At 40.5% G+C, this 22,446-nt stretch overlaps 1 protein-coding gene across 1 annotated transcript in view; it reads right to left on the bottom strand.

The window, feature by feature from the left end:
• The window catches only part of dpf1 (D4, zinc and double PHD fingers family 1), a 94,687-nt gene that overhangs the window by 57,456 nt on the left and 14,785 nt on the right, over positions 1–22,446 (bottom strand). The window contains exons 2-5 of the mRNA XM_037678511.1: positions 14,431–14,460; positions 10,475–10,635; positions 9,919–10,026; positions 7,790–7,917 (exon numbers count right to left, since the gene is read on the bottom strand). Coding sequence (XP_037534439.1) covers positions 7,790–7,917; positions 9,919–10,026; positions 10,475–10,635; positions 14,431–14,460 — 427 coding nt within the window. The remainder of the gene's footprint in view (positions 1–7,789; positions 7,918–9,918; positions 10,027–10,474; positions 10,636–14,430; positions 14,461–22,446) is intronic.

Genomic DNA, 22,446 nt, shown 5'->3' with positions numbered 1-22,446 from the left:
GTAATCCCAAGGCTGCAGGGAGGCGAGAGTGGTGATCGGAGCAGACCTGAATGGACATGTTGGTGAAGGAAACAGAGGGGATGAGGAAGTGATGGGTAGGTTTGGTGTCAGAAAGAAACCATGAAGGACAGATGGTGGTAGATTTTGCCAAGATAATGGAAATGGCTGTAGTCAACACTTATTTCCATAAGAGGGACGAAGGTAGAGTGGCCTGGAGGAAGGAGTACACAGGTCAACTACATTCTGTGTAGAAAAGGAAACCTGAGGGAGATTGGAGACTGTAATACCCCTTTTCCATTAGTAACGGTACGTAGAACCAGTCCCTTTTTTCAGGACCCTTTTCGCTGTGGTACCAGCCGGGCCGAGCAGGTACCAAAACGTGACGTCAGAACACTGTCGGTCACTGATTTGTCAGGGGGTGGAGTCACTGGCTGTTTGAGAAACTTTCACAACATTCGATCCACCATTTGCAATTACCGGTGTTCGAACTAGATGAGCGGCTACACCTATTTTAAAAGTTTTTTAAAACAATAATGAAGTGCAGGTGTTTTTTGTGCTTGGTGGCAGACAGCAAAGTTCAGAATGAGCTAGATGAAGCTCTGCTGGTCCACCTGGTCCTCTCCACCAGAGCACCCCCAGGCCGTGCAGGGCGTCATCTCCCCGGCTCCGATCTCCGCCTGTCACTGCGGAAGATTCCCCATGCTGCCGACTCGGGGCTCGGGCTCTGGGCCGGCCTTGCGTGCTCTGCTGGCTTTGAGCTCCACTAGTCATCACGGAGGATAATACGAGATGCTGACTCGCAGAAGGACATTGCCAGACCCCAGCCTTGCGTTCTAATGAAGGCTGAACCCCGATCCCGGCTGACAGGCGGACTGGGACAGATCTGGCACTTGAAGGATGGAAAAGAATTTTTAAAACATTTTATGATAAAAATATAATGTTGGTTTTTTTTAATCAGTGAAAATTTAAAAAAAAATGGTGCTGGCTTTATCATGAAATCCTGTTGTCACTTTAATGACTATTAAATAATCTGTTAAAGTTAACTAAGCTAAAAAAATCATAAAAATACACAAAATTATTGGATCTCTGAGGAATATTTCCCTCAAATATGTTTAAATAAGAGATACAGCCTTTAGTTCAACTTTATTCTATGTTTAATTTGATCATTTTACTAATCTGTACTTTTTTTTTTAATTTACCAGAAACTTCTAAATAAATTCTCACCCTGTACTGAAGCCTGTTTCAGGGTCTTACCACAGCATTACTGCCAGCAGCTGGTAAGGTGCGTGACATGATGTCAATTTGAACCCCGCCCACTGGAACTGGTACTGAAAGCATAATGGAAACACAACGTGTACCGAACCGAGCCGAGTAGAACCGTGCTTTACCGGTACTAAAGGTACTAATGGAAAAGGGGCATTTAAGGTTGTGGCAGGGGAGAGCATGACCAGACAGCATCATATGGTTGTGTGTAGAATGACTGTTGTTGTGAAGAAGAGAAAAAGAGTACAATCAGAGAAGAAGACCAAATGGTGGAAGAAGATGAAGGAAGAATGTTGTGAGAAATTCAGAGAGGAGCTGGTAAAGGCTCTGGGTGTTAAGAACGAGCTTCCAAATGACTGGACTACTACAACAACAGTTATTAGAGAGACAGGTAGGAAGGTACTTGGTGTGTCATCTGGACAGAGAATGGATGATAAGAAAACCTGGTGGTGGAATAGTGAAGTGCAGGACGCCGTTCAAAGAAAAAGGTTAGCCAAGAAGAAATATGACAGTGAGAGGACTGAAGAGAGGAGACAGGAATATGCAATGTAGAGCAAAAAGGGAGGAAGCAAAGGCAAAGCAGAAATGTGTATGATGAGGTGTATGGGAGGCTGGACACTAAAGAGGGTGAGAAGGACTTGTACCAATGGATGAGACAGAGGGATCAGGCTGGAAAGAATGTGCAGCATTCATTCATTCAAGCTTTATTTAGACAGGTAAATCCCATTGAGCCTCGAGGACTCATTTACAAGAGAGACCTGATTACAGCAGGTTTAACTTGTTAAAGATAGGAATGGTAATGTTCTAACAAGTGAGGAGGGTGTGATGGAAGATGAAAGGAGTATTTGAAGAGTATTTTTGTATTGAACGTTTTTTGAATTATTTTGAAGAGCTAATGAATGAAGAGAATGAAAGAGAAAGAAGAGTAGAGGTCAAACCAGGAAGTGAGAAAGATTAGTGAGGGTGAAGTCCAAAAAGCTCTGAAAATATTGAAAAAGAAGGCAGTAAGACCTGATGACATACCAGTGGATGTTTGGAAATGGCTTGGAGAGATGGCAGGGATGTTTTTGATGGCATATTTGAGGGTGAGAAAATGCCTGAGGATTGAAGAATAATTTAAATTCAATTCAATTTAGTTTATTTTTATAGCACCAAGTCACAACAGAAGTCATCTCAGGGCACTGAACATAAACATTCATATATATATAAAAAATAGGTTAACACTATTTAACTGAGAAGAAGTGTGCTGGTACCCATTTTAAAGAACAAAGATGATGTACAGAGTTGTAGCAACTACATTTGATGAGTCACATGATGAAGATCTGGGAGAGAGCGCTGGAAGCTGGACTTAGATGAGAGATGACAATTTGTGAGCAGCAGTATTGTTTCATGCAAAGAAAGAGCACCACAGATGCCATCTTTGCTTTGAGGATGCTGATGGAGAAGTACAGAGAGGGTCAGAAAGAACTCCATTGTGTCTTTGTGGATTTAGAAAAAGCATATGACAGAGTGCTGAGGGAGGTGGTGTGGTATTGCATGAGGAAATCTGATTTGGCAAAGAAGTATGTTAGACTGGTACATGTATGGACATGTATGAGGACAGCAGGACAGTGGTGAGATGTGCTGTAGGAGTGACAGATAGCTTCAAGGTGGAGGTGGGAGTGCATCAAGGATCAGCTCTGAGCCCCTTCTTGTTTGCTCTGGTGATGGATAACTAACAGATGAGGTCAGGCAGGAATCCCCGTGGACTATGATGTTTGCAGATGACATTGTGATCTGTGGTGAGAACAGGGAACAGGTGGAAGAGAACTTGGAGAGGTGGAGGTATGAACTTGAAAGGAGAGGAATGAAAGTCAGCCGTAGTAAGAGAGTACATGTGTGTGAATGAGAGGGAGGCTGGTGGAACAGTGAGGCTAAAAGGAGCAGAGGTCACAAAGGTGCAGGACTTCAAGTACTTGGGGTCCACTGTTTTGGAAAATAAGAGATGTGGCAAAGAGGTGAAAAAGAGAGTCCAGGAAGAATGGAGAAAAGTTTCAGAAATGATTTGTGCTGAAAGGGTGGCAATCGAAGATCAAAGGAAAAGTTTACAAGACAGTTGTGAGACCAGCTATATTGTATGGTCTGGAGACAGAGACATTGACAAAAAGACATGAGACAGAACTGGAAGTGGCAGAAATGAAGATGTTGAGGTTCTCCTTAGGAGTGACAAGGATGGATAAGATTTGGAATGAGATCATCTGAGGTACAGCACAGGTTGAACAACTGGGAGATAAAGTTACAGAGACCAGACTGAGATGGTTTGGACATAGGGCCAGTGGGTATACTGGTAGAAGGATGTTAGAAATGCAGCTGCCAGGAAGAAGACAAAGAGGAGACATGTGGATGCAGTTAGAGAGGACATGGAGGTAATTGTTATGTTATGTTTGTTTATTTGTCATATACAGGTTAACACAAGGTCAACAGTACAATGACATGTTCAGGATGAGAAGAACCAATTTGATTCACCAAAAAAAAAAGAAATAAGACATACTAAAGCATGCAATAAAGGTACAAAATAAAGTACTAAAAAGTAAAAAAGAAACATAATATACACAAGGTCCAAAAGAAATACAGTATAGTAAAAAACAACATGGTAGAATATAACTGTGCAAGTAGGATGAATTAGTATAAATAAGTATTTCACATGTAGTAATATTAGCTTAAATGCACATAATATACTGTATATTCCACATAAGATATACTACAGAGGTTGTGTAAAAGGTTATTGCACAGGTAGTGAGTGACATTGAGAATTAATTATGATGGTAAGATAGTGACATACATGATCCAGCCACATAGTGCAGCAGCAATAAACATATTAGGTGTCACAGATGTGTCTTAGTGCAATATTATTGTCAGTTGTTCAGTATTACTGTATCATCAAGAGTTCAGTAATCTGATAGCTGAGGACCAAGGATGAGATGGAGGAGGATAACTTGCTGAGGCAAAAGTGGCTGAGGGACAAGCCAAAAGAAGAATATATTTATGTAATCCCAGCCCGGGGGCCTTTCTGGGTTTGAGTTTGCATGTTCTCTCCGTGCATGCGTGGGTTTTCTCCAGGTACTCTGGTGTTCTCCCACAGACCAAAAACATGCATGTTAGACTGATTGGTGACTCTAAATTGTCCCTAGGTGAGAGAGAGAGAGAGAGAGAGAGAGAGAGAGAGAGAGAGAGAGAGAGACAGAGACAGAGACAGAGACAGAGAGAGAGAGAGACAGAGACAGAGACAGAGACAGAGACAGAGAGAGAGAGAGAGATAATGGTTGTTTGTCTCATTTGTCTCAAATTCAAGTCAATTTTATTGTCATTTGCATCCCATGTGGTACATGATGTGTAACAACATTATGTACTCAAGATCCCAGTGCACCCCAAAAAATAGCAAAAATATGAATTATAAAAAGAAACAGTATATAAGGATCTAAGATATACACTAAGATATACGTACACTAAACTAAAGCCAAAAAGTACGCTAAAAGATCTAAGATATACACTAAACACTAATAAACAATACGGCGTATCAACAGCAGCCTGAGCAAGTCTCTATGTCTTGTTTGTCTCTATGTGTCCCTGTGATGGACTTGTAACCTGTCCAGGGTGCACCCCGCCTCTCGCACAGTGATGGCTGGACATGGGCACCAGTGACCCCCGCTACCCGAAAAGGAAGAAGCAAGTAAAGATAACGGATGGATGGATATGTTCATTCATTCATTCAACTTTATTTATACAGGCTAGCCTCACTGAGCCACGGGGACTCATTTACAAGAGGGACCTGTTCCAGACAGAACATGTAAAGTACAGACAACAGTAACAATAGACAATGACAACAATAAACTACAGTCAAAATGCAGTTAAAATAAGAGTAGTGTATAAAACAATAAATCAGGGTACCGTAAAACAGGGTGAAATACTAACAACAAAAAAACATGTGCTTTGATTTTTCTAAAAGACAAGTATATACAGTATACTGTATATACACACATACACACACATACACACACATATATATATATATATATATATACACATATATATATATATATATATATATATATATATATATATATATATATATATATATATATGTGTGTGTGTAGAGAGACAGAGAGAGAGAGAGAGAAAGAAGTGGTCGTCTTGGCTCTCTAAGTGGCAACCCAATTTTCATCTGTGCACTTTCTTACACCTAGATGCAGCCACACACCAAAATGGCAATCAGTACCACACTTGTTTATCAAGTTTCATGCTCACAACATGCACGGACTGACAGAGTGTATATTCGATTTCTCCTCTCCGCTCAGTGACAAAGGACAATTAGTTATAAGGTCTGGCATTCCTTGAAGGAATTAAAATTATCTGCTACAGTTGTAAACTGCAAACACCCTACAATGAAGAAGGCTTTGGTCAACTCCTGTACGACTTTGAACTCTGTGTTGAGGATGACTCAATCATTACCAAATCAGATTTTAGCTCAATACATGTAAAATGTACTGAGTTATAGACAATTCATATTTTTGGTAACGTCAGTTAGCTGCAGAAGCCTTTTTGATCAGGGCGTACTCCAAAAGTATATCAGTTATGGTAGTGTTCTGTTCAGTCCGTCTAAGGGTTATGAGATATTCTGCTAGTGTATTTTGTGAAGTCCTCATGTTCTCTCTGTGCCACATGATTTTATCCAGGTTCCTTCCCACAGAACAAAATTCTGCACGTTGCGTTCATTATTACCTCTAAATTGTCCCTAGGTGTGAGTGAGAGTGTGAAAGACTGTCTCATTTATCTCTGTGTGTCCTTGTGATGGACTTGCAACCTGTCCTAGGTATCCCCCGCCTCTCACTCATCTGGACATCAGCTCCTCATGACCAGGAAAGAAAACAGTAATGAAAATGGACCTAACAGTGTTTAGACAAACAGTGCTGTTGCCAACAGTTAATGACAAAAATTTCAGTCAAAATGTTGCACAATGAGTAGTTCTTGGAGTGAATGTATGTGTTGTGAACAACACTCAGCTACTACCATGACAACTTTTAGTTCAGTGCAGTATATATAAAATTATAGTCTTTTTTCTTCTCCTGGGTCAGTTTACCGTGGCCTCTGTCATATCTGTATGTAGATCTGTATTCAGTGGTTCTTTGAGTTCATTTTATTTGGTTATTTTGTCAAAGTTTTCTTTGTGAGTTTCTATTTCTTATGTTTTCTCCCAGGTAGTTTAGGCTCATCCATTTAAGTTTCTGTTTGTAGATCAATCCTTGTTTCAGTGTTTCCAGTTATCAGGTCCATTCTGCCCTCAGTCAGCTCTCAGTGTTATTCCAGTCCTGCCTGTCACTCTCACCTGCCAGTTATCAATCGGTTTCAGGGGGTTCCACCTTCCTCTTTCCCTCAGTTTAATATAAAGCCAGTCTCTTGTCACCAGCAGCTCATTGTGTTGGTTTTACCCTTATGTCTCAGTCCTCCTCATGCTTCATTGTGTTCTCTCACTTGTAAGGTTTTTTTTTCCGCCACGTCGTTTTTTTGTTTTATTTATCCATCCATTATCTTTACCCACTTCTTCCTGTTAGGGTCACGAGGGTCACTGGTGCCCATGTCCAGCAATCACTGTGCGAGAGGTGGGGGACCCCCTGGACAGGTCTCCAATCCATCACAGGGACACATAGAGACAAATGAGACAAACAACCATTCACTCTCTCACTCACACCTAGGGACAATTTAGAGTTACCAATCAGCCTAACATGCATGTTTTTGGTCTGTGGGAGGAAACCAGAGTACCCGGAGAAAACCCACGTATGCACGGAGAGAACATGCAAACTCCACCCAGAAAGGCATTCTCGCTGAGAGGCAACAGCTTTACCAACTGCGCCACCGTGACGCCCTTGTTTTGTTCATAAAATGTTTTGATTTTACTTGAGCTCCCGTGTCTGTCTGCATCTGGGTCCAACCCTGCACTGACCGTGCCTGACACCATCTTGAATCAGCTCAACAGTTACTCAGTTCTACATATGCACCCAATAATTACTTTTTAATTCATAAAAAAGTAACTGATTTAATTGGATTAATTTAAATTTGTCCAGTGGTTAATGAGACATTTCATTACCGTGACCGGCAAATACACAGAGAGAGAGTAAAACGTTATCGCCCTTTCGCTTTCAGCAGCGGGTGATAACAACAGACGTTAATGACGAGGTTTATTTTTGAAGCGCATGAGAGGATTTCCCTGTAAAAACACAAACACAATCTGAAGCAAGAGCCCACACACGTCTGGTGCCAGGAGGGAGCTTTCAGAGCCACAGGAGACTGAGTTACTGCCAAAACACACACTCTGAGAGACAATGACACAAAAACAGGGAGATACACAACCTGAAATCAGAGACAACAAAGAGCTGAACTGAACATAAGACAACCATTGCCCGCCTCCTTTCAGACAGCCTCCTTCTTTAGACTAAGATCATCTTATGATGAGAAATAATGTGGAATGATGAGACGAAGAGAGAGGACACACCTGACATTCACTCATGGGCTCCTCTTCCTTGGTTTCCACCTTCTTGTCCAGGGTTTCACCAGCGAGCAGTGACTCCAACACAGGACCGTCTGGGATCCCCCCCTCTTTCTTTAATGAAGCCTCGTAATCTGAAGGGGGGGGGGGGGGGGGGTCAGATCAGGAAACAGACTTCAGGATTTTGTTAACTTGTACACCTGAGCTGATGATGACTTGGAAAAAACTAACAATTCTGAGCTTCAGCGTGTGGAGGATGAATGTCCAATAATTCTGGAACACTTTGGAGAAAGTGTACGTTCATTTTAAAGATGTTTCAACTTCAGGTGAATCACATGCAGGAGTAGATCATCATTAGAAAAGTACAATATTGAGATGCCATGTTCATTACTTACAATATGTAATATTAGATCATAACCTTGCGTGATCTGTCAGCCAGATTAAATTGTCGTGATGACTTAGCTCAGATTTTAGCTTATGGTCAGTAAAGTTACAGTTTTACTCATTTTTCTTTAGGATAAAGTTGATTAGCTGAGACAGCCATCTTGAATAAACTCCAAAAGTTACTAATTTGTTAATGTACAACCAATGTACACGCCCGTCTCAGCAGTGATGACCCAGAATCTGGGCCAGTGGTCGGGGACTTCACTGAACGGTGTGAGTTTTAAAGTTAAATGTTTCTGTGACAAAAGAGATGGTCATTGATTTAAGAAAAGACTCTTCAGCTGCAGCTCCTGTGGTCATTAACAGTGAAGCTGTTGAGGTGGTGCATAAATATAAATATCTGGAAACTGTTCTTGATGACAAACTGACCTTTGACCCCTATGTGAACTCACTTTGTAAGAAGGTCCACCAGAAGATGTATTTTTATTGGAAGTTCTGTGTTTTTAATGTTGATTCGACTTTTATGAGAATGTTTTATTGAGTCTCTTTAACTTTCACCTTCATCTGTTGGTTTGGATTGTTAACATGTAAGAACAGGAACAAACTCTCAGGGACTGTCAGGATGTGCAGCAAAACTGCTGGTACAGCTCTACAGAACCTCACTGACCTACACAAGGTGAGGTCAGTGAACAAGGTCAGGCTGATTCTGGCAGATCCTGATCACCACTCCATGGTGAGTTCAGGTTGCTTCCATCTGGACCCAGGAACCTGCTGCCCAGATGTAGAATGAACAGACTGAAAAACTAATTCATGCCTGCAGTGATCAGGCTTCTCAATGAACAATGATGATTTCATGTACTGTTATTTTAATGTCTCCTTGTCTTGTCTAATATGGACGTTTTGTTTGCCTACTGACTGAAACAAGTTGCACCTTGGGGATAATAAAGATCCTTGAACTTGAATTTGAATGTTCACTTTCTTTCTCATTGATTCATGAGATATTTTGCTAACAGACAGAGTAGATTCCAGCTGTTAATGGTAAAGTTTTAAACAAAGATGGAGCGTGACAAGTTTGTGCTCGGAGTATGTGTTTGGGATGACGCTCAGCTACAAATTCATCAAATTTTTGCTCGGTATTTGTAAAATTGACTACTTGTAAAGTCTATCAGATCATAGTGGAATTTTCTTCAGCTGAGAGAGGAACTCATGCTTTTAAAGACAGAAAAAATATGGTATTTATTTATTGATTTATTCATTCATTTATTTATCCCATTGATATCACATATCTCATTTGCAAAGGTGGCTTGGGCCTGCAGGCAGTCTAAACATGGATTTCTTGGACTAGTAAACTAATTTAAACAAAAAACTTTAAATGTTTTAGCTCAGCAATAATGCACAACCTCAAACATCCATCCTATAAGTTCTTCACAACAGCCCTGACTTCTGTTTGTTTAACACGTTTCCTAAGAAGTGTAGAACTTATGTCTGCAGCACAACTCTGGTCGTTGTTAGAAGTGGTTCGGGTCAATAGCGAGTGTGACCACAGAGACCACGAATCAATACGGCAGCAAACCCCCCCCAGAGAAGTTTGTGTCTTCATACACACATGTGGGGCTTTGTATCCATTTTTGCAGAAACAAAGGAGGAAGTGGAGCCAGGTGATCTTAATCTACACAAATTGTCAGCTAAACACGACTTCACATGATTTATTTAGTCAAATGTGTAATTGCTACATTCAGTCTTGTGTTTACCAATCTTGAACTCAATCGGTAGAAGCCGTGGGTCCTCCAAGATGTTTAGCCGCCTCTTCTTGCGCCAGCAGCGAGCAGGATATGTGTACAGCTGACCAGGAGCGTGACCTGAAACACAAAACGTGATTATTCCAGTCTGCTTCAGCCAGCCAGAGGTTGATACTTTGGCTGTTTTATGAAATTATGAACACGACTGTGAAAACTGGTCACTATGAGAAAACCAAAACTTGTAAATATATTGAAAACATGAAGTAAAAGTAAGGAGCTGTCAAAGCCGAAGTTTCTGGTGGCAGATAGCAGCCAGAATACAAACACGAGCACACAGGGTGAGCTCTCTTTGGAGGAGATGGAGCCAGCGGCGTATTGTTGCCTTCAGGGGCGTCTGACTCACTGCCAAAACACACCGACGTTACAGAAGAAGAGAAAGCACACCCTTTGGGGAAAGTTAAAAAACGTGAGGGTGTGAAGGATAAGGCTGGGGGGATGGGGGGGAGACAAAGGACTGGGGAGAAGAGGTTTTGTAGCTCAACATCTGGTGAGCACAACACACACACACCTGGACCACGGTGGTTCTTTTCCATCCAGATGTAACAGTTGCTCTGGGCCACGCCGGTCTGGGAGTCCAGGAAGGGGAGTCTCATGGAGCGCTCTGCACAAAGACGGGCGTTGTAGCTGCGACAGTGTTCGATGGCCTCCTTGTAAAACTCCTCACCAAGACTGAGAGCCAACAAACACAATTAGTACATGTTTTATTTAAATGTGAAATCAAAACCAACAAGGACAAATGGACTTAACCTGCTCTAAAGGAGCAGATTTTTTATATCCTACACCTGCTCTGCTATTCAGCAATGAAAGGCTGAACCCTCCTGCTGCTTCCTTGACCCAAGAGCAGCAGGAGGATTGAGTTTTATGGTGATGTAATACATATTTACATACTCGTGCTCTTACACATTAACATTCCTAAGAACTTTTATGCACACAGACATATTTAAATGCACACGTCTACATTCACAAACCCATGTACACAAAATATTTACATAAACATACAGTGGCTTGAAAAAGTACTGTTACAAACTTCAAAGTATTTTACTGACATTTTATGTGATAGACCAACACAAAGTAGCACAAAACTGAAGAGTAAGGAAAATGATGATTCAGGGTTTATAGTTTTTATGTTTTTTTTATATATATATATAAAGTTTGGTGTACATTTTTGCACATACAGACTTAATGTGTTTGCCCATTCTTCTTTGTAAACCAGCTGCAGCTCAGCCAGACTGCATGGAGAGCCTCCATGAACAGCAGTTTGAAGTCTTGCCACAGATCCTCAGCTGGATTTAGGTCTGGACTTTGGACTATTCCAGACCATCCGGATGTTTGGATGGAAACTGTTCCACTGTGGGTCTGTCTGGGTGTTTCAGGTTGTTGTCCTGCTGGAAGGTCGTCTTTTTCATTTACTCATCAACTCTGACCAGCTTCCATGTCTCTGCTGAAGAAAAGCACCCCCACAGCATGATGCTGCCACCACCATGTTTCACAGAGGGTGGAGTAGTGTAAGTTTTATCTGAGCAGAGCTTCTTTGTCCACAGGTTAGCTGTGTCCACTATAAGACGTGTCAAACTGCAAACTGGATTTTTATGACTTTCAACTAAAGCTGTCTTCTTGTCCCTCTTCCATGAAGGACAGATCGGTGGGGGCATGACTAACAGTTGTCCTGTGGACAGACTGTCCCACCTGAGCTGTGGATCTACAGCTCCTCCAGAGTGACCATGGAGCCTCTCCGCCCGGCCCTCAGATTAGATAGATCTAGGTCAGTTCACAGCTGGACCGTAGTCTTTCACTGAACAACGATGGACTGAAATGTGCTCCATGAGACGTTCAAAGCTGCTAACCCTGCTTTAAACTTCTCAACAACTTTATCCCTGACCTGTCTGGTGTAATCCTTGGTCTTCATGATGCTGTTTGATCACTAATAAATAATAATGAAATCCCAGTAAAATACATTGAAGATTGTGGCTGTAACGTAATGTGAAAAATTGTCAATGATATGAATACTTTGTCATTGCTCTGTATATACTGTACATGAAATATACATACATGAAATATACATACATGAAATATACATACATGAAATATACATACATGAAATATACATACATGAAATATACATACAGCCTCTGAGATTTTAATGCCCCATCAAACTCATTTTTTGCTCATTAAAATAAAAGTTTTGTACCAACTTTTGAACTGGATCATGCTTGGACGTTGCTTTAGCTGATGTCTCAATATATTTCATTATTTGCTGCATTGGTTTTTTAGTGTTGTTCAGACAAAAACGTATCTTCAACTTTATTCATCTCCATTTTCTTCACCCACTAGGTTTGGAGGAAGCTGGTGTCCATGCCCATCAGTCAGTGGGTGAGAGGAGGGAGACACCCTGGACAGACTGAGTCCATCAAAGGGCCACATAGAGATGAGCAAGACGCTCAACCTAACACCGAGAGACAATTTAGAGTTGCCAACAACATAACACAGACACATTTATGGTCTGTAGGAAAAATCCAGAGAAAATCTGCATATGGAAAGTGAGAACATGCAAACTCCACAGACAGACTCCATCCTGGAGATGAACCTGTGACCTTCTTGTAACAGAGCTCCTCCACAATGCAGCTCAAAGTTCAACTCTCCCCTCAATTAAAATCCTTCATTGCCAGGAAAAACTGTTTTGCTTAATGCCAGGGAGAAGGTTATTTATTGCTTTCAACTGTGCTGTCCAAAAAAAGGAGATCAGTAAATTTTAATATTCTTGAATTTGAAAATACTGATATCATCTCTTTATTCACCCTTGTGCATTTCTTTCAGTCATATTGCTATTAAAGCTGTTGTATATTTATAAGTATTGGTCCTAACCTCTGCACAATTATTCCGTCATGGTAGAACCAAAGCACAGTAAACATCTGGACTACTGTACTTCTTACAATAATACTGTTTTATGTTTTAATACGAGGTCACATACATATACACCAAGAAGACTACTTTCATTCATTATTGTAATCCTCATTCCTTCTACACGTAATTGCTTATGAAAAACTGTGAACTTAGTTTCATTTAAATTATGTGATTTTTTAAAAATTCAATTCTATTTAGTTTCAATTCTGTTTATGTATTTATGTTCATATACATTCATATGTAAAAATAATAAATTAACTTTTTTTTTAATCTGAGGAGCACACTGCTTTGAATTTAACTCCATCGCAGAACCCTCATCTTCAGCAAGCATGAAGGCGACAGTGGAAAGGAAAAAACTCCCTCATAAGGAAGAAACCTTTAGCAGAACCAGGCTCAGAAGTTTTTTTTTTAAACTACTTTTTTTATTTTGCATATTTCCAAAGGCTTGTTGTTACTCCTCTAAACGTTCACAAAAGAATTTGTCTTTAGTAAACATTGCAATTTTAATTTATTTGTGAAAACCTTCACATTAATTATTAAGAGAATGAACTTTTTTGGACCCAATACAGAGCCTTGAGGGACACCACAAGCAATGTCCAAGAATGATGAAGAAGTTTACTGTCCCAGTTTCAAAAACTTTTTTCAATTTAAGTAGCTCCTCATCCAATGCAAAAAATAGCTCCATGGTGCGACATTTAAGGTATCTCACTGAACTGTGACTGCTGGAGGCCAGGTGGTGACTCAAAATGATGAGCAAATCGCAAAAAAATAAATTAATTTCCACTGCAGACTCACAGAACTCTGAGTGCTTGTGACCAAGCATCCAGCCAGCCATGTGGCCATATTATGAGTGGTCAATTTTTTAAATTAAAGGTTTATTTTAATGTTTAAAGGATTATTTTAAGACATTTTATTTTTTTTATTTTAACCCCCTCAAATGATTTGAGACTTTTAAAGACTTCCTCTTGAATGTCGTTTGCCAACAGTCGCCAGCAGTTTCCGTCCAATGAATTACTACCATTAACGAAGATGGGAGGAGGATGAGGGCTGGGGGGTCAAAGGTCAAGGCAAAAAGAGCAAAGAAGTGTCCGAGTTTCAAGCTGACTTTCAGGATTTTTTGGAGGGTATGTTTTTCTGTATGTGTGCATGCGTGTGTGTGTGCGTGTGTGTGTGTGTGTGTGTGTGTGTGTGTGAATTTGTGTGTGTGTGTGTGTGTGTATGTGTGTGTGCAGGTGAGAGAGCGAAAGAGAGAGCTTCATGTTACAGGAGGGCATGTGTGTAAGTCAAAAAGGACAATGGGTGTTCAGTCATGTACAGTTACACTGAGGGGGTAGGGTGTGTGTATGTGTGTATGTGTGCGTGCGTGCGTGCGTGCGTGTGTGTGTGACAAGCTGGCAGGAACACTCCCGAACTCTTCAGCACATTTCCTCACTGCAGGCACCATGCATGCACTGTATTTTCTCACCAGCACAAGTGAGAGTTTGATTAACATTCAGTGTAATATTCTGCCTTTTGTGCCCCCCCCCCTTCCTTCCCCATGCCCCATTCATCTCCCCCACCTACCTGTTCTTGATGACTGCACCTCCAGATTGCCTGCAGGGGGAAGAAGAAGAAACCAACAGATGTGTGGTGAGTCACTTCTTCACCCCACCCAGTTTTCTCCAGTTAATTTGATTTCGTTTTCTTTTCCAACACGTCTCCATCACTTTTGTTACTGGAGTGTCTCTTTCCTTGTTTAACTTTCACACCCTCCCTTCGCTCAGCTGCCTTTTATATATATATATATATTTGTTTATTTCATTATTCATCTCACTTCTCGTCTTTCTTTTCTCTCTCCTGTTAATCACTCCTCTCTTGTGTCTTCCTGCTGAGTGCAGACATCAAGGTCACTCGCCTATACAGACTGTAGATACAGGACACACAAAACCACACACACGCACACATCACACGTACACACATTGTGGTACAGTGAAGAGCCAAAAGCAGCCTTGCAAACACAATGCAGTGAAGCTGCTAGTTGCAGTGTTTTTTGTCTGTGCAGTCACAAAGAACAAAACTGACGGACTGACGCAGAAGCTCAGGGTGGATTTAAAGTAGCTGCAAAGAATTAGCAGCTTTCTAATGTTACATGTTTGCATGGAGTACTTGAGCACAGCTGAAAGTTAGCCACCAGAAAATATCTTTCATTTTGCAAGTTCAGTATGAACACTTTAGCTACACTTTAAGGATGAGGCAGGAAATGATGGTTCCCCTGAGTCTGAAGAAATTAAAGGCCTAGGATTACATGAAGTGATGCATCTCGCCCGCCTATCATGCCTGAGTTTTAGCTTGTGTTGCAAAGGAACAGAGTTGTAGCCATTTTGTTCAAACTTTGTTATTAGCTTTTTGTGAAATGACAAGATCTTGCAAAGTGCGTTATAATGCCCAGAGCATTACTTAATAGCCTTTATTTAAGCAGACAAAATCCGACTGAGATCACAGTCAAGCATGAGGAGAGCATGCAAAGTCCACACAGAAAGACCACAGGTCCAAGCAGGGGATTGAACCCAGGACCTGTTTGCTGTGAGGTAATAGTGCTAACCACTAAGCCGCCGTGCTGCCCAGAGTATGCGTTGAGGATGTCTCAGCCTCCTACCTCACCAAACGTTACGTCTAAAATCTGTAAATCTGACACAGTTCTAGCCGTTTGTGTGTTTCCTAAAGTTGATTAGCTGAGGTGAACATCATGAGTTATAACGATGCCAAATATGAATCAATTGTATATGTTCATGCTGACAGTGTCTGAAATCTAACAAGTCGTTCATGAGATATTTTGCTAACAAACAGACAACACTGACCCAACAGGTAATGGCAAAATTTGATCTTCAGGTATTTCTTTGGCAACTGGAAATTTAATGACAATTAATGACACCACATCTTTTCATCTTACGGAGTTCAGTAAAAAAAAAAAAATTTGAAGAAGCACAGTAATACCAATTTATATGCGTACTTTAGCTATTTATGCTCATTATATATAATTTTATTTATCCCAATTCAAAATGTTCTATTCATAACTGTGTTCATTTTCTTTTCTTTTTTTCATGTACTCTTTATTTATCCAGGTAGTCTCATTGAGCCACGAGAACTCATTTTCAAGAGAGACCTGTTTAGGGAGCAGATGGTGGGGGTTGAGGGCCTTTCTCAGGGGCCCAGAGTGGGGCAGATGAGGGTGGAGGCAGATGTGGATGTTCCACCTTTTCCACCCACATTTTGATATTGACGGTACTGGGAAGTGAACCTGCGACTTTCCAATCACAAGCCCATCTTCTAAATAACTATAACTCTAAATAACTCTAAATAACTGTAAATAACCATGTTATTTTTTTCCTAAACGTGTTTTCCCATTGTGTATGTTCAGCACTTTGGAACGACAAAGAGCTGTTTGTAAATGTGCTAAACAGATAAATTTGACCTTTGAAGCTAAATGGGAAATTTGATGCTTTTCATAAATCTTTTCAAACGTGTTATTCTACAAATGTATGAAATGAAAGTTATTTTTCAAACATGATCAAAAATGATTACAACCGACAGGTGCATGCAACAGCAAAGACATGCAATTCTTTCTAATCAAACTCATAATGTGTTGTTTTATATTCTGTCAGGTAAATTCACTTTTAGCAGTTTAGGCTTCATTGGACTTTTTGTGCTGCCACAGAAGAACTGATTGTCGACAGAATTACACAAAACCTACAGAGGAAATGCATTTTTGCTCTAAAAGTTATCAGTTCCATATAAAACTGTGTGGATACGCACTCACTCAGGGACTCATTCTTTGTACGTTCTCATCACCGCTCAGGGTTGGTGCCGTCCAACCAGTCAACCAGTGAGAGACAGCGTACAACCTGGACAGGTGGTCAGTCCCTCAGACACACAGCCTTTAATCAGCCTAACATGAATGTTTTCAGTCTGTGGGAGGAAACTGGAGTACCCAACATGCACTGAGAGCACACAGAAACTCCATACAGGAAACAGGGGACGTTGGAGCCCAGGACCTTCTTGCTCTATGAGGTGATGGTGTTAACCACCTGCACCACCGTGCAGCTCACAGCTTGGAGCACACAGACAAGACTAAAGACTCAGGAGATACGACACAGACAAGTTTCTCCAACTTAGCGGACCTGTTATCTGTAGCTCGCCTACAGGTGGGTGTTATGTAATCATGTGGCTTCTGAACATAAAGGTTGGGGCTTTAAAGCAAAGAGGTGAATATGTAAACACACACCTCTTCTTCACTTTTAGAGAATTTAAAAATTGTTTTACAGGAGGGCAGCACGGTGGCTCAGTTGGTAGAGCTGCTGCCTCTCACTGAGAAGGTCGCCGGGTCAAATCCCGGCCCGGGACTTTTCTAGGTGGAGTTTGCATGTTCTCTCCTGCATGCGTGGGTTTTCTCCAGGTACTCCAGTTTCCTCCCACAGACCAAAAACATGCATGATTGGCGACTCTAAATTGTCTCTAGGTGTGAGTGAGAGAGTGAATGGTTGTCTTGTTTGTCTCTATGTGTCCCTGTGATGGACTGGGGACATGTCCAGGGTGTCCCGCGCCTCTCGTAGAGTGACTGCTGGACATGGCCCCAAAACAAAGAAGTGGGTAAAGATTATGGATTTTACAGGAGTCAATTTAACTCAATTAATTTGTAGAATTATTACATCAAATCTAATATAAAACCAATTCAGAAAGATGAGTTCCTGTTTGTTTTGTTTTATTTTATGCAGTCAAAATTTTAATTACCGGTAGTCCCATTTAGGGTGGTGGTGGTGGGGGGGGGGGGTCAAGTTCTCTGATTTAATTGTTAGCCCCAACAGTTTTCATGAGACACAACCTGGATAACTACAGTACATGCACAAGGAAACCACAATTAAATATTAAGCAACATACTGTATACTCTGTCCTTTTTCACAGAAAATTTAAGACAAATTGTCAAATTTAGTGTTCTTAGCGATTCAGGAAATGTCTGTCCCGTTAATAATTTTCTCCGTCAGCTGGACCTGGAAATTTGACCTGCAGAAGCAAAGACCTTCCAACCATCCAAGTGGCTGCAAGTCTGCTACCTGTGGAGCAACAGACGGCAGGGAAACGTGCAGTCATTCTATTACCAGATGAAACCTACACACTGACATGACCCTTACTGGATGATTGTTGTTTTCAGTCATTTCAGATTTTTATATATTTGTAAACTCTTGATGCTGGTCAGTTAGCTGCACTCCACTAACAGAACCTGATTCAGCTAGTTACCTTCAGCACATTCAGCCAGCATGTTGGCTCATGCTACATCATGAGTTCATTTAATATTATAATTCTGCCTTCAAGTTACAAAGCTGCTGTTAGGGGGATCTGTGGTTTATTTTCAGATTTTACAGCATGTCTGCTCCTATCAGACGTATATTGAAGTAGGAGGTCAAAAGTCCATAATTTACTTACAAGAAACTTCGTTTTTAATCATTTTTGCGTTATTGTTCTGTAAAAGTACATTGTAACCCTTAATTATTTGCAAGATTATGTTTAATCTCAAATGAAATGCAATGTTTCCCATTGTTACAATGTTTTTATTGGGGAAGAAAACTTGTTAAATTTTTTTAAATTATGTCATCTGGACTTTGTTTTTTTTGTTAAAAAGAAACGTTTCGCCCCTCATCCAAGAGGCTTCGTCAGTCTGAGGCCTAGCCATCTGGTATTACCCAGAAGCCACCCTGACTCTTGTGTTTCAAGCCTCAAGGCTTCTGGGTAATACCAGATGGCTAGGCCTCAGACTGACGAAGCCTCTTGGATGAGGGGCGAAACGTTTCTTTTTAACAAAAAAAACAAAGTCCAGATGACATGATTCAACCTTTTTTGTTGTAATATACCTGGATGACTGAGAAAACAAACTTTGTGTTTTTTAAATTATGTTAAAAATGTAATACTGACAGTTTTTCTAGAGGACAACTAATGTTGCTGAAAAACAATGTTCAGTTAAGAGTTGTTTTATGTCATTTGTTTAATTTATAGAGGACAAATAACCTGAATGCACGAATTTAGGTCCAAAAGTAAAATTTCTTGCAACAGTAAAATTTGCAATCCAAAGAAAAAATCTCTGAATTCTGGTGTTGGCTTTGAGCTGTTCGGTCCTCTTCTCCTCTGATTTTTACTTTTTTCTTTCGGATGTTTTTGTTCCAGACTTCCATCCATTCATCCATCCATAATATTTACCCATCCATCCATCTATCCGTTATCTTTTACCCACTTCTTCCTTTTTGGATCACCGGGGTCACTGGTGCCCATATCCAGCTATCACTGTACAAGAGGCGGGGGACACCCAGGACAGGTCTCCAGTCCATCACAGGGACACATAGAGACAAACGAGACAAACAACCATTCACTCTCTCACTCACACCTAGAGACAATTTAGAGTCACCAATCAGCCTAACATGCATGTTTTTGGTCTGTGGGAGAAAACCCACACATGCACAGAGAGAACATGTAAACTCCACCCAGAAAGGCCCCCGGACTGGGATTTGATCTGGCGACCTTTTTGCTGAGAGGTGGCAACTCTACCAACTGAGCCACCGTGCTGCCCTGTTCCAGACTTGAGAAGACTATAAAACACATGCGTGTTGGTTTTTACATCTGATTGTTTTTTTTTTCTTTCCCCTTTTGTCTTTTTACTTTGCATATGTTTTATACGCAAATATTTCAATAAAACTTTGTCTACATTTATTGTCTCCCGTCTCAGTTGCAAGAAGAGGGATTTAGAAATACTCTTCATCCGTGCATGTTGTGAGCACGATGTCCATTTTACTGGGTGGCTACTAGAGTTGCATTTGGGCCTAAAAAAATCCAACCCGGCCCGGCCTGAGCACATCGACACTGTGTCTGAGCCTGACCTGACCCGACCAGTTACCTGTACTTAGAGGCCCGAACCCAGAAAAAAAAAGAAACTTTTTTGTTTAATTTAACTTTTACTACTTTTGTATGCAAATCAGTTTGACATGATAGTTTAAAAACATATTTCAAAGAAAGGAAGATATAAGATTTCTTGTTTCTCCAAATGGATATTAACATACAAAACAAATAGCCCCCCTCAAAAATCAACTTTAAAGATTGGCTGTTTTACAGATGAACAAAAATATTTTTAGAGCAAAATAATTTTCAGACAAGTAAAAAAGGTAACGATAGCTACCTCTGTTCTTCTCCACAGTGCAACTCTGTATCGTGCACCAAAAACATTAAGGTTTACTCTCAATCCTTGTTCAGTTCCAGTCCAGAGAAACACTCATGTGTCATAGCTCTGCTCTCTGTCAGCTCCTCTGTCATGCTGCACACTCAGTAATCACTCAACTCATGTCACCTGTCACCGCTCATTATCCCACAGCTCCACCACCTGGTCCAGTCAGTACTTAAGTTCACTCATTCCTCTCAGTCTGGGCCAGATTCTCTATCCTGTCTCATCAGCAGTAGACTTTCCAGCATTCCATTGATTGACTCATCACGTTCATGACCCTTGCCTTGACCACGACCCCGCTTTTGCCTCAGCCCTCGTCTGCTTTTGCTCATCTGATCAGGTACCGACTCATGCTCTTGTTTTTTGACTCTCTTTTTGGATCACGTACTGGATACTTCTGCTGAACAACTGACTTCACGGTATGAACTCTGCCTTTCCCTTCTGACTGTTTTTTGGATCACGGATTAAAGGTCAAGCTCATTCTGTATCACGGACTTATCCTTATCCCTGAATCTGATTCCCACAGATTCATTTCCCCAATTAGTCTCTTTCCCCCTGCATCTACTAACCTTTATCTTTTAGTTGCAAGCCTGTTGGACTCCGTTCCAGTGGACCTTAACATCAGTTCTACTTCTACTGGCAGCCCGCCACTTCAACACTACCCAATCACGAACTACCAATCAGAAGATCGGAACCGGCCCAGAACCGGACCTACTCCAGGGTTTTACTTTATTTCACAATAAACCTTTTAACCCTCTCAGTGGTTGTTGTTGTTGTTTGCAATCCGGCCTCTGGTTCATGACACTCATGTCCAAAACTACAAACACTCACTCTTCAAATTCATCATTGTACTGCTAGCTCACTGTTAAAACGATTGTTGTAAAAAAGCACACGAACACAACCTCACAACAGTCTCTGAGATTTATAAAAGAGATGCATGCACATGGTGTTCGGAACCTAAAGACGAAGATCAGTAGATCTGTGATCGTAAAGGAGTTGTGTTGATAAACTACAGTGCACATTTTGTGCATCTGGTCTCTGAAATTAAAGCTTCATCATTTGAAAAGCTCAATCTGTGATGAATAACAGTCTGTTGACATCATATTATCACTTGTTATTTTCCTGTCTGAAACAGGCTGCTGAAGCCTCGTAATATTCTACACGACATTCATTAGTTAAAAATGATCACTGCAAACAAAGTTATTAAAAAGTAGCTTCTCTAAAAGATGCGTAATAAAAAGCTGCCTCGTATGCAAAGTTCTAAACACAGATGTCACATGATCAGGTGGCTTTTAGAATGTGAGTTGTGATGACCCTCAGCTACTACCACACCAAATTATAGCTCGATATCTGTAAAACGTGCAGTTACAGCCACGTGTGCTAAAGTCAGTTAGATGAGCCGGCCATCTTGAGTTGCGTTGACTCCAAAGGTTAATCAGTTGAGCTACATCCACTTTCGGAGAGCTGCATTAAAATCTGTCCATTGGTTTAATGAAATATTTTGCTAACAGACAGACAAAGACACATATGCTCTCATACAGGCACAGGTTTTACAAGATTGCCCTCCATGTGTGATAGCAAACATTTGCTCATGAGTTTGTGGTAATCAGGACAAAAATAAATGTTTTGCCCTAAAACAATAAATTAAAGAAGTTCCTATATTTCAGTCATTCTCACTAAAATCTAATCAGTTCCTTTTTTTTTTTGCCCTGAGGTCTAGATTTATGCCAAATTTTACTGAAACATGTTAATTAGTGGGTCTCTAAAAATATTTAACAGATAAAAAGCAAACCGACTCCTGAGCTCAGAGTTAATTATTCTCAATTGTGTGGTAGGTCACAACACTGGAGCTTATAATCCATTCAGCATATAAACTAAATTAGACTTTAAAATTAGACATAAATATAGTCATGATGTCAAGTATAGAATCAACAGACTTTTGTGGAAATTGATAAAGAATAACTGAGATGTTGGTGAATCCTGACTACCTGTTCATCGCCAAACTGAAGACATCAGAGCCACAACATTGTAGGACTAAAGACATGACCCCAACATCGATAATCTGCACTCATTGCCCATAATTTATATAAATAAATAAAGAGTAACCTCACTGATTTAAAGAGAAAGTGCAGTAAAGGAGAATATTCTATGAGTTAGCACCAAATATGATCATTGGAGCATTTTAAAAATTATTGTTCGGATTTTTTAAAGGGTTTCTGTGAAAAGGTTATAAGAAATTAATAATTCACCTGTTGAATATATATATACATATATATATATAACATATATATAAACATATATATATATATATATATATATATATATATATATATATATATATA

This window comes from Nematolebias whitei, chromosome 6, assembly GCF_014905685.2.
Source record: "Nematolebias whitei isolate Nwh7 chromosome 6, NemWhi1, whole genome shotgun sequence".
In the NCBI taxonomy this organism is placed as follows: Eukaryota; Metazoa; Chordata; class Actinopteri; order Cyprinodontiformes; family Rivulidae; genus Nematolebias; species Nematolebias whitei.
This window is presented reverse-complemented; position numbering and strand designations above follow the sequence as displayed.